Source organism: Gymnodraco acuticeps, unplaced genomic scaffold, assembly GCF_902827175.1.
Source record: "Gymnodraco acuticeps unplaced genomic scaffold, fGymAcu1.1, whole genome shotgun sequence".
Classification (NCBI taxonomy): domain Eukaryota; kingdom Metazoa; phylum Chordata; class Actinopteri; order Perciformes; family Bathydraconidae; genus Gymnodraco; species Gymnodraco acuticeps.
In genome coordinates this window covers 2,761,544-2,774,824 of record NW_022990341.1, presented here as the reverse complement: position 1 = coordinate 2,774,824, position 13,281 = coordinate 2,761,544, and the positions used below count along the sequence as shown (strand labels likewise).

The window sequence follows — 13,281 nt, the reverse complement described above, 5'->3', positions numbered from 1 at the left end:
GAAATCAGGACATATACTTGTAATGGAGTATTTTAAGACCATAGTAACTGTACTTTTTCTTAAGTAAAGGATCTAGAACACTTCTTACAACACTGGTCTTAGCTTTTTGTTGATACCACAGATCTGCTCTAATTTTGGATTACTCTAATTCTTTTCTCAAACTTAAAAGTCCTTATTTGTTGTTTTGTGAGCACTTGGTCTAGTAAGGCTCTGACACAACACATGGTATTAACCAATCAACCCAGCACTGTGTCAGATCCTTACTTACATCAGCTTTTAACTCAGGGATTTATTGCGTACATTTTGTCTGGGTGTCTTTGTTTGTCACATCCTGTGAGAGGTTGAGGTTTGAACACCCTCAGGGGAGTATAAAGACCTGTCAGTGTGCAGTGGGACGGACCCTTTAACATGTTTACACTGAGGCGTCCTTCTAATGAGGTCAGACGTTCAGGAGACACAGGGGAACCATCAATTAATTTGTAACTGAGCATATTGTCTGTACAAAGTTTCAGAAGTTAAAAGCTCACGTGATTGAGCTACTTCGACTGAAACATGACTGAAACTCTCTCTCTGCGTCTGGATTTGCATGCTCGACTGTTCCAGTGACTTTGACACAAAGTGGCTGAAGGTCACGCTGATTTAATGTCCTGTTTCTTTAAGATTACACCAGACCCAGGAGGAGCCGAGTGTGGGTGGACGGTCTTGTGGTTGTGACCGAGCCCTTTGACAAGAAATGTAATCAAGATAGTGTAATACGAGTTGGCAAAAGTAGCTCACACATCATGGTTACTTCTCTAAAACGAATAAAAAAGCACAACAGCCTTCCTTGATTTGTGAGTTAGTGTTGTGTGTTAAAGGCATCCGGTGTGTTTAGCACATGCGCCATATTCCTGACCCTTGATCACACAAAGTATTTTAATCCAATCAGCTTCATTTTCACATGACTGTCACACACTCGCTGCTGCCATGGTAACCTGCAGAGGAAGGAGAGAAAGTGCAGGAAAGAGAGAGAGGTATGTCGTCCTCTCTTTAATCACTGTGACATTCACACACACACACACACACACATTTTACTCAGGTTTCTTTATTGATTCTACCTTCACAAAAATACAAACACTCATATTTGAAGGATCTCTTTATTCCATCTTAACGATTATAGAATTTGGTGTAAGAAAAGAGAAGAAACTCAAGTTTGGACTAGGGAGATGACCAATAACATGAAATGCATCCACTGAAATATATATTGAAAAAGGTACAGATGCAACAGGTCATTCAAGTTTTTTTGTGTCAAGAAAGTCCATTGTATCAATAATCAGAGAGAATTGTTGGGTAAATGGTTAAATATGACCTTAGTGTAACACAACCGCTCTACACAGAGACAACAAACAAGTTCTACATTGGAAGTTAGTAAAAAGGAAGGTTTTACATCAGATACTCGCAAGTAATAACTTGGTGGAACAAGATTACAGAGAAAGATAAGGTTAATCACAAATTAGGCCAATCGTCACTTCCTTTGAGAGGTGAAAAGGTTAGCCGTGCCCTGTGGTTTGATTTTGGCACGCTACCCTCTGCTGCTTCTCATTTCTGCTCTGACATTTCCTGTTCTACCTCAAGTTGAAGTCAGCCGGCCGCTCTGTGGGCTAGTGTGACGTTCATCTGCAAAAGTGTGTTTCCTTTTTTCTCCTTCTCTTACCCCAGAAAGCTGCAGCCTGTACTTTTCTGTCCTTTTAAAGTAACCTATGATTTTGAGCTCAGCTTGCAGAAGGCCACTGTCAGCAGCAGAAGTTGCAAGTCAGGGAGATTTCTCTTTTATTTACTGCATCAGTGCTACAGTGAGGAAAGCACTCCACCTGCTGGTCTGGAGAGGTATCACCAGACTGTGGCAAACACCATCAAACAGAAGGAGGGGAGAAGTGTTTCTGCAGGTGTGAAGCTGGAAGTGCCCCGTGAGTCACTGGGTTTCTTACCAAGAAGTAAGGGATGACTATACTTTTTTCTGAATGTTTTTGGAATATATTACTCAGAAGGTCATGGGAAACCATCTTATGGGTTCAATCTCTCTTTTTTTTAAAATGATAAAGGATATACACGTGATTGGTTGACATAGCAAGTCCCTCTCATAGCTATTTAAATAACCTACATTTGCATTGCAATAACCTACTTGCCGGGTGTGGCCTTCTATGCATGAATGGTGGCGAGTGCTCCTGGAATTGTCATATCCATCCACCACTGCTACTGTGGGGGTGAGCATGAATTAATTCCCTCATCAGGGAAAAGCCATCCTGAATAGTGCTGGTAATGTTGACAATGCTGGCATTCATCTGCTGCATGCTGTCTGCATTGCGGATGGATGTTTGCTCCATTAGCTCCAACATCCTCTTTTTTATTTTGATGTCTTCCTGCACTGCATGGTCAGCTGGACATTTTCTCTTCAGGCGGTCACTTCTGTGGCTGTTCAGCTTTGCCTTGAATAAACCAGAGAATTGTTATTATTATTATTACACAATAGGACCATAGCCACCAGATAACATAAGACCAAAGGCATGTTGTGAAATAGCTCTCAATACATTCTACTTTTACAAAGCTTAAACATGTTCAGTTTTCCTGTGGAAGGTACTGTATCATAGTATATAACAAGCCCGTTAAGCTTGAAATCATGAACATACCTTGAGCAGATCCCTGCGATGCTTTACAACCGCAGCTGGCAGACTTTCGCTGGATTCGCTCGACTCTGGCTGTGGCGAATCATTGGAACGCTCCAATCTCGGGGATGAACTTAGTCCGGAAGACGACTCTTCCAGGTTCCCCGTCTCGATGCCAGAGCTAATGGTGCGTGTAGCAGGCGAGCCACCCCAGACCTCTTCACACAGCTCGAAAAAGAAGAGCACAACACGTCCTTGGCCACTTCGACGCCCAGTGTCCACCGCATGCCTGTACTTCATGCGGATTTGTTTGAGCTTGGCGGAAAGCTGGGCCTTTGTAATGGCGCCCACGCCGTGAGGGAAATCCTTCTCTGTGTCGGTCTTCGGATACTGCGCCTGAAATAAGTCCTCTATATCGCTATACTTCGACTTGTAGGACTCCCAGTCAACATTCTCCTGTATTTTGGTAGATTTGTAGTCTAATGTGACCCTAAGTAGAAGTTCTACCTCATCATCAGTCCACGAAAAGACCTCCTTTCTTGCACAAATATCAGCCATCTTCTACCTTGTTTGTTTGTTTGTTTGTGCCTACGGCCCTACACACGGCGGCGTGCCTTGCCGCTTCAACGCTTCTGCCCATTCACTTTGAATGGGGTGACGTCACGATTCGCCGAACTGCATCGTGGGAGCAAAGCGTAGATTCTCTCGCGGTGCTCGCTGCAAAAGTAGAGCAATGTTGTACTTTTGCCGCCTCGATGGAGGGGGGGGGGGGGATCTTATATTCGCTGCTTTTGGTGGAGGAAGTTACAGCGCCACGTACAGGCTCAGCATATGTACTGCAGCTTTTCCAGCGGTTGGAGCTAAACGGAGCTGTTTCGTGTGAACAGACACTTTCCGGTGTCTATTGCGTGTAGACTGAAGCCTTTTTTGCGATTGTGTTTGCGTATGCGTTTTACCGTATGCGTCCTCGTGGGGCCAGGGCCTTACTATGGAGTCAGATTTGGGTCAATATTCTCGCGCGTAAAACAAGCTACTCACGAGCGGAAAATGTGCTTTTACACGCGCATAAAATGACCCTCGCGCGCAGATTAAACCCCCGCGAGCGGCTCTGTGCTCGCTCGCGAGAGAGACAGCCCTCTTGCTTGCTCGCGGGAGTGTCAGCCTCGCGGAGTCTGTCTACGCGCGCGTGAAAGTTTCTGGCACTTTGGGGCGGAGCCACTGGACTTTGATTGACAGCTGCCAGGAAACCCGGGGTTGCCAGGTTTGATAAATGCCTGAACTACCAAGAGCCGAGCAGTGACGGCAGCAAAATCTAGGTGCGTACAGCAGACAGTAGCTAGCAGTTTTCGACGGACACAGCCCACTGAAAAATATATTGTTTTATGTCAAATTAATGTATATTACATTACATTACATTGCATTTAGCTGACGCTTGTATCCAAAGCGACTTACAATAAGTACATTCGACCAGGAAGACACAACCTTGAAGAAAACAGAATCATATATATATATATATTAGCTGTACACTTTACGAATATAGTAGTTTTTTATGGACAACTTTACCATTCAATCTCGTCCAACTGATTTGCTGCCGTCACTGCTCGGCTCTTGGCAGTTCAGGCATTTATCAAACCTGGCAACCCCGGGTTTCCTGGCAGCTGTCAATCAAAGTCCAGTGACTCCGCCCCAAAGTGCCAGAAACTTTTCACGCGCGCGTAGACAGACTCCGCGAGGCTGACACTGCCGCGAGCAAGCAAGAGGGCTGTCTCGGCTCTGCGCTCGCTCGCGGGGGTTTAATCTGCGCGCGAGGGTCATTTTATGCGCGTGTAAAAGCACATTTTCCGCTCGTGAGTAGCTTGTTTTACGCGCGAGAATATTGACCCAAATCTGACTCCATACCTTAACTCATGTCGTCCTCCCGGCCGGGCCACCTGTGCATCAACAAACAATGTCCCCCTGGCAAACGTATATTGCAACATGTTCCCTTTTTTATTTTTTATATCAGTAACTGTCCACAAACTGCCAATACTTAACAAGAATAACACAAACGACAATATTACACAAATGACTAGCAGTCACACATTTGAACAACATTGTATCTTAATGTATTTTCCTGTATCCATATTATCTTGTTCTTTATATACCTATTCACTAGTATTGAGTAAGTATAACTGTCGGTCAAAGTCCTTCAGATGCGCCGGCCTTCTGACAGGCCTGTCTGACCTTGTGCGCCGAGTGTGGGGCATCCCATCCGGCCTCGTTTCTGCCTCTGCGCTGCTGCTCTCATCCTGTGTTGGTTCAGGCTCACCATTCAGCTCAGCAATAAGCTCCTTCCCCTGCTTTGATGTCCTCATCTAGCTCCTTGGTCATCCTGATATGTCTCCTGTTTCTTCTCAAGACCTGACCCTCATCTGTCATTACTTCATAGGACCATTGCTCTACAGGTTGAATGACTGTTGCTTTGTTCCACCACCACTTTTGCCCAGTGAGTGGTTCGATTCGCACCCTGTCCCGTCTGTGCAGTTCAGGTAAGTCTTTTGCAGTCGAGTTGTCACACTTTGTCTCATTTCACTTTCTCTGACACCCTCATTCCGTCTGCTTGCTGTTGGTCTCAACAGAGCCTCACTCATAAGCAGAATGGTTTTGGTTCGTCTCCCCATGAGCATCATTGCTGGGCTGCAGTCCGTACCTTGCAGTGGAGTGTTCCTGTGATCCAGCGTGGCTAAATAGGGGTCGCTGCCTGCCCGTTTAGCCATCAGCCTTTGGCTGTTTTAACAGCCGATTCCGCTTTCCCATTGCTTTGCGGGTATCCTGGAGAGGACGTTTTGTGTCTGAAGTCCCATGACCTGCTGAAATTCCTGAACTCCTCCAATGTGTATTGAGGACCATAGTCTGAGAACACCACATCTGGAATTCATATCTAGCAAAGTGAGCTTTTAGTTTCCGAATCACTGTTTTAGATTTTGTATTCTCCAGACGATCCACCTCCCAGAAGTTTGTTAGATAGTCCACAGTTATCAAGTAGTCCCTGTCATTAAACATAAACAGGTCAGTTCCTATCTTTTCCCAGGGACGCTTTGGTGTCTCATGTGGTCTCAGCGTCTCTTTTTGCTGCTTTACTCCCCATGCACTGCATATACTACACTGTTCCATGAATGTTTTTAGTTGTGCATTCATGCCTGGCCAGTATACACACTCACATGCTCTTCTCAGACAACCCTTGATGCCTATATTTGAGGAGTGAATTCTCTGCCTGATATCTGACCTCAGTGCCCCTCTGAAAATGACTCCATTCTGCATGCTCAGTTCATCTCTGTGGTGAAAATACGTTGCCACTTCTATGGGGACATGTTCTTTTATCACAGGCCATCCCCGCTGAATAACACTCTTTAAGACCTGCAGTTCTGCATCTAGCTCTGTCGCTCTTTGAATTGCCTGCAGTCTCTCACTGGACACTGGCAGATAATGTACCATGTTGATTGACTCCACTTCAATCTCTACTGAGCCTCTGTCCTCCTGCCCTGTAAGCTAGGCTCTGCTGAGCGTGTCTGCCAGCAGTAGGTGTTGTCCAGGACAATAATGGAGTTTGATCTCATTGGCTTGTAGTCTCATCAGCATCACTAGGGCCACCAGGGTGGGTGGAGGGGGTTCAGGAGGACGGGATTGAGCTGATAACCCAGGGGCAAAAAAATATGAATAGTACATACTTTCATAGGGGGAAAGTAGAAGGCCAATGATAGAAATATAGAATAGAAAATACCAAGAAGATACTGTAGTGATCTCTACAATAAAACAGTTTAGTGCAGGACGTCCAAAGATATTAATAGGAGGATGTGCGAAACAGACAAACTAATAAGGCTTTATTAAACATTAAAGAATACTTTAAGTTAAGGTCTTCTTTTGAATAAGAAAAAAACGTTGGGGGTATCCACAGATAAATATTAAGTCTGACAAAGTACAATCCCCTTCCCTGAATTTGACTCAGGTGTAACTAAAGTCTGATTTAAGGGTTGTTTATATTTCACATCATTAATCAGAATCTGCAAAGTAACTAAAATAAATGTAGTGGAGTAAAAATACCTGGTTAACCTCTGAATTGTAGTGGAGTATAGAACAAAGTACTACATGTTGCTGTAACAAAAACATTTCCCAACTTGGGATCAATAAAGTATATCTTATCTTAAGATGATCGATGGCTACTGCCATATTTGCAAAATTTGCCTCTGAACCTTGACAAGTGCATGTTTCAGGCTTATCAATGAAAACAGGAGGGGTCACAGACATAAGACCAGCTGTTAAATAAAGCTCTTCTGACCTTAGCTGTCATGTGGGTATATTAATGCTGCCCATTATGGACACAAGCAATTTTCACCCATTTATTAATTATATGTTTTAAATTTGATAAGAAATCAATATTGTGTAATTAACAAGGATAAACTGATGTTTTTTAGTGGATGAGTAATGCAGATATCACTGTGTAATCATTTGACAGTGAGGGGAATACATCCGGTTTTATTATGAAAACTTCGAGACCGGAAAAAACAGTTTTCACCCCGTGATGGTTGACGCTAACTTTACATGGACGCTGCCGCATATACACGTTATCCTGGCGAGACCTCAAATCATCTTCGTAATATCTATCAAACTATAGATCCTACACATTGACTGGACGTGGATTCTAAGAGTACAATATACACTTCTCGCTAGAAATCGAATCAAAAGCATTTTAATGGCCAAACTATTCCACAATTTAGGATTTTCTAGAGAGGGTTATTTGTGAATAAACGTCCCTCCGGAGCGTTTGCAATCAACGGGAGCATGTTGTTTCTTACACAACCACTGGAGCACCTCTAGTGGTCGTGTAAGAAACAACATACACTTTAAAACGTATCTCTGGGTCGTAATAAGGGCTTGAACAATCGACCTATATGGTCGTTTTTTGTTGGAGGACAGACTGATGCGTAACCACCTGTAGCGGCCGAAAGGTGTGACAAATGTTGTGAGGTAACTGGATTCTTCCTCCAGCTCCACATGCCAGAATCCATCTTTCACATCGCACACTGTGAACACACGTGCCGCGTTCAGGTCAGGCAGTATATCTTCCATAATTGGTAATGGGTGATGACTTCTCTTGAGTGCTTTGTTCAGTGGCTTAGGATCCATGATACTTTTCAGTTTTCCTGTGGGCTTCCGTATTGTCAGTAGACTACTGATCCAGTCAGTGCTCTTTTCCACTGACATTATGATCCCTCTCATATAAACTTGCAAGTTCCTCCTTTAGTGGCTTGTATAAAGCTGGCACCCTTCTCTTTGGTAGCTTAACTGGTTCTACAGTTGGATCCACTTCAAGCTTTAGCTTTCCCTCGAGGCACCCATCACCTTGAAACACAAGAGATGAGCATGACCATAAGACTAGACAAGCTACATCAGGCCATCTACTGGCACCTAAACCCAGGACAAATCTTCTGAAATCTTCTGTGTCTTATCGAGCTATAAAGGAATGGAACTCATTGCCAAACTACCTTGCTGAAATAGAGTCCAGAGCCTCTTTCAAGAAGAGATTGAAGAGCCATCTACTAATGACCATGTACCCTTGTGAGCTGTGAACCCTAATTTAATTTGATCTCATGCTTTGTACTGGTGGGTGTCTAGTGCACTCATCCTTGGCTGAGATTGATATTGAAAGTGGATGAGATTGTTGATGATGTTGGAAATTGTTGATGATATTGGTGATGTTGTTAATGATGTCAGGAATTATGTCTTGAATGTTGTTGTATTATTGTTGTATTATTGTTGTATTGTTTTAAGGGTCGGACCCCAGGAAGAGTAGCTTTTGTCAAGAGCAAAAGCTAATGGGGATCCTTAATAAACATAAACATAAACACATCTCAGTATTCTTTTTTAATCTGCTCCTCTGTCCAAGCTCCTTTTTCCACAGTCAGGATGTTGTGGTGCTGTACTGTTATCAACTGCATTTCTTCACTTGCATATCTTCCTAGTATAGGTTTAAGCTTCTTCTGCTTGACAACCACAAACTCAAGCCTGTAAGATTTCTTGTTTCGTGGATTAAACACTGTCTGTGTGCACTTTCCAAGGGGCTTCAGTGAAGTGTCATTATTAGGGCCGGGACTCGATTAAAAAAATTAATCTAATTAGAGGCTTTGTAATTAATTAATCGAAATTAATCGCATTTTTAATCACATATAAATATTTGACCTGAGAACAGTGAGAAGCAATTTTTTTCACATGGATTTTAGTATACCATTAGGCGCATTCACACCGCAGTACTTTTCCCACAAAGGTTCATGAGAATTTAGTTCATGAGAACTCTTTGAACCTGGGGGAGGATTAGGCAAATGAAGCCGCTGACGTCACTTCTTCTTCTTCTGCATTGGGTTTACTGGCAGGCAGCAAACCACTTCACGTCGTATACTGCCGCCCAAAGTCCCCGGCCGGAAGTCCACGGAGTTGGGGACTGGCTTCAGTAGAAGCTGCTGGGAGTCCCAGCAGCCTTCCGAGTAAATCGCCAGAACGCCGACACCTCCTCATCTCCACCGCTCCCATGTTTTATTTTGTGTTGCCATAAGTGAGTCTCTCTGCGTTTCTGCGCTGGGCTAATGCTAATAATGCTAATGCGAGGATAATAAAATGGCGGCTTCACAAAACTTTTGGGAGTTTTACGGGGCGTGGTTTGCAATCCGCCCAGCCAATCAGAAATATAGCTCTTTTCTCACAAGAGAGCCGTACGAAAGTCCCTGCTCTCTAGCAGCTCTCTGCTCTCTAGCAGGGACTTTCGTGGGGGTAAAAAGGTTCTCGTGAACTAATTTTAGTACCGGCTCTTTTTGGTGTGAACGCGATAAAAGAGGCTAACTTCCACGCTAGCTGCTATATGTTTTGCATTGAGGTGATACTTGAGGCTTGATGTGCTGCGGTGATATGCGAATTCCTTTTTGCATAATTTGCACACAACCATGCTCTTATCGACGCTTCCATCCGTCCGTTTTTTAAAACAACATTTCCCGCTGTTGTTCACTGTGGTTTGTTGTTGTCTGAAGTCATGAACGTTAGTTGGTGCTCCAGTATAATCGGTACGCCTGAAACTCATCCAGTGAGAAACGTTCCGCGGTGCAAAAATAAGTGCGATTAAAATGCGTTAATTTTTGTGTAATTAATTAATCTTAATTAACGCGTTAAAGTCCCGGCCCTAGTCATTATACATTATTAACTTTCTGCTGCATTTCTCCAGTTGGACACCTTTAACCCTCCCTACAGGCCGATCACGCAGACTGGGTGGGGCCTCATTTCGCCGCTGCAAGGCTCCACTTTTCTCCAATCAAGTAGTACAGCAGTTTTACCTTACCAGTCTTCCATAGTTAGATCCAGTGGTGGCTGGTGGAAAATATTTTTGGTGGGGCTATGGAAAATGGTGACCAACCATACTAGGGGGGGGGTCCCGGGGGGGAGTGCTCCCCGGAAAAACGTTCTCCTCTAAATGTTAGAGGGGAGGGGGGGGGGGGGAGAGGAAAAATTGTGTGTGTGTGTGTGTGTGTGTGTGTGTGTGTGTGTGTGTGTGTGTGTGTGTGAGATACTTGCCAATGCCAACCCTGCCGTATTGTCGCGGGAGACTCCTGATTTCATTGCCCTCTTCCCGTTTCCTCCCGGGGTCATATTTCCTCCCGCATTTCTCCCGAATTCTGAACAAAATCAGATTTACTCACAACTGTTTCCACTCAGACTTTAATACAGCTACACCATTGTTTGGTTTCCATGGTAGCGCGTCTCTTTGGTAGCGCGTCTCTTTAGTAGCGCGCGCAACTCAAAGTCTGGAGAGGTGAGGATTGGAAGATAGTCACAGAAAAACTGAACAAGAATCGACAACTCGACCCTCTGCTCACTCCTTTCCTGTAAAATACAGGTCCAGCCCACACATATGCTCCATGGTGCTACAGGCATTGCAGCCATCCTCATTAACTACTGTAGCGTCACCTTGGATACGAGTCCAAACAACTCACAGACTGCATCGGGCGCTGAAATTCGCGCCCTATGACTATCAGATCTGACGACGCTGATTGGCTGAAATTATGTTTCGGCGGCATAGTTTGATAGCAACAGTCAGCAATGTGTTGGCTGCTGCTGCACTGGCTGAGGGGTCCTTTCTTAGCGCCCAGACGAGAGGGTAATGATACACGCTGCGGCCAGGCAAGAAACATGTGACTTATCAGTAACTTTAGACATCGTAACACGATTCTATAGTAGATTATACATTTTACTGATACCAACTATATAATATTTACCTTGTTCATTAAAAATTAAAATTAAAAATATATTTTTTTAATTTATTTTTAATTTGTAATGACAATCAAAACATGTGGGAAGAGGGGGGCGGCGCCCCTATGGGCCGGCCGCCACTGGTTAGATCCATGTACAAACAGAATTCCTCCTTCCATCTTTTCCACGCATGTGACAAGTTAGCATCATCAAAGTCAATTTTACCCGGCGGTTTGATTGCATTCTCCATGTCCACTCGTGCGTAGCGCTGTCACTCGGGTCGTCTTCTTAGCTCTCCTCTCGCTAAGCCACTCACTCAATCCTCGTGGTGCGCTAGAACGCTGTTCTCCAGGGCTGGATTCGTGTCGCTGCCACCATTGTTTCAATATGTATTGTGTACTATACTGATAATAACGACACACTCTATCGTACTCTCACTTACTTTACTTGTTATGTTCGTTCCACAAGATACATGCAACATCCTAGCCGTGCTAACTTCAGACTGACGCTCATGCCTGGTCCCTCGACTCATGTCGCCCCCCCGGGCCACCTGTGGCATCAAAAAACAATGTCCCCCTGGCAAACGTATATAGAGTGCGAATTCCCTCCCCTTCCGGGGGACCTCCATGGGACCTTTATTCGAAAAAAGTATTGAAGTCAATGGAGAGAGAAGATTATCTTTCGATCCCGTTTGAATTGTGCCACAAATTACACATATGATGTTTGTCAATTTAAGAAGATAATTTTGCAAGTCAAAAAAATAAAAATGTGTCGTAAAATGTGAAGTAACAACTTTTTTTTTTGTGTTGAAAACCGCTCAATGAACTACTCTCTCCCGTCTCACACCACACACCAAGACGGCCGTCACGTTGGCACATTTCACTTCTTTCTTTCAGAATGAGGGCAAAAAGTATTAAAAAGAGGTGAAAATCACTCCAAGTCTGGGCACGTTGAGAGCTGTACATACACAAAAAGGGGGAGTTAGTCGGTTCCGTAAGAGCCAGCATGCGGGACCGGGATTCTGGATTTGTAGTCTTTCTAGTTGCGTATTTTTCATAGTCTTATATTTCACAGTTTACGACAAACGTGACTTTTTTGACATGGAAATATTTTTTTAAGATTGACAAAACCATCATATGTGTAATTCGTGGCACAATTCAAATGGGATCGAAAGGTAATCTTTCTCTCTCCATTGACTTCAATACATAATTATTCCGAAATAAGGGTCCCATGGACCGGAAGTAGATGAGGCGTGACTTCGCCACTCTATTGCCAACAGACCTCGTTCGTTTTCGTCTCCGTGGTGGCCGGGGGCCTTAGAAAACATTTGGAAATGCAGTTTTGTGTGTGTGTCATAGAGCTTACCAACCGTGAGAATTCCCACCACAACACACAGACTATAACACACCCCATAAATACCAACCACCACTATGTGCAATATGTGCTATTTGTGCAATATATATATATGCCGTTAATAACTGCAATATATACCTGGCTCTAATCCCTAAGAACTGTTACAGATGTGTATTTGTAAATTGTGTGACTTTTTTAAATTATATTTTGTATTTATATAACTTTTTTTTTAATAATGCATTTAACATATGTAACATTAAGCTGTCTTTGGCTCTTTTTTCTGCTGTAACAACATAAATGTCCCCTCTGTGGACTAATAAAGGTATTCTGATTCTGAAATGTTTCTAAATGCACGCATCTCTTTGCATTCTTAGTATGAGAACATCTGGGGGGTATGAGAACATCAGTTCACTCAAGGTCATGAAAAGGAAGGAAGCGAGTTTTGGTGCAAATCATTTTATTCATTGATAGCAGACAGAACAGAAAAAGAGACTCTCTGGTTTACATGTGGAAACTTTATACAACATAAAAAAGGACCAAGCAGCACACACTTCTTTTTTAATATGCCTGCTTATAAACACTGCTGGTCCACAGTCGTGGTGCCAGGGAGGATAAAGTGTGTATGAATGTTGAGGTGAGGAACTTTAGGACATTTATTGGCGGGTGGGGGGCTGTGGGCTCTCCGATTTTTTCTTCCTCTTCTCCAGAAAAAAGGCATACCTAAAAGGCTAAACTCAAAATATAACATGGAACTAATTATTGTGAAGGCTGATGTGAAGAAGAGGGGAACTAATGCCAGCAGAGATAACTCAATCAGTATTATCCATAAACATAAATATCCTTATGCTGTTTTTCCTATAATTGACAGATAAGTCCTATTCACTGGCGAAAAATATAAAATTAAACTTCGACAGGATTGTTGTCATTTGCATGATACATTTTTTTGAGCACATTTATGACCAACTATGCACACTAAATATATGCTTTGTGACAATCACCAAGGCTGAAATATAAATTT

At 43.4% G+C, this 13,281-nt stretch overlaps 1 protein-coding gene across 1 annotated transcript; it reads right to left on the bottom strand.

The window, feature by feature from the left end:
• Window positions 1-1,066: 1,066 nt before the first annotated feature.
• si:ch211-174j14.2 lies at window positions 1,067-3,315 on the bottom strand. Its single transcript, XM_034223471.1, has 2 exons — window positions 2,667-3,315; window positions 1,067-2,465 (listed from the first exon to the last, which is right to left on the bottom strand). Exons 1-2 carry the CDS (start codon window positions 3,198-3,200, stop codon window positions 2,214-2,216), a joined length of 786 nt encoding a protein of 261 aa, XP_034079362.1. The 5' UTR covers window positions 3,201-3,315; the 3' UTR covers window positions 1,067-2,213.
• Window positions 3,316-13,281: the final 9,966 nt, after the last annotated feature.

Bases quoted from the DNA above. Each gene is read 5' to 3' on its own strand.
- si:ch211-174j14.2 (XM_034223471.1), bottom strand. From the start codon at position 3,200: ATGGCTGATATTTGTGCAAGAAAGGAGGTCTTTTCGTGGACTGATGAT. The intron at 2,466-2,666 runs GTATGTTCATGA...GGTTTATTCAAG, and splicing joins ATCGCAGGGATCTGCTCAAG to GCAAAGCTGAACAGCCACAG.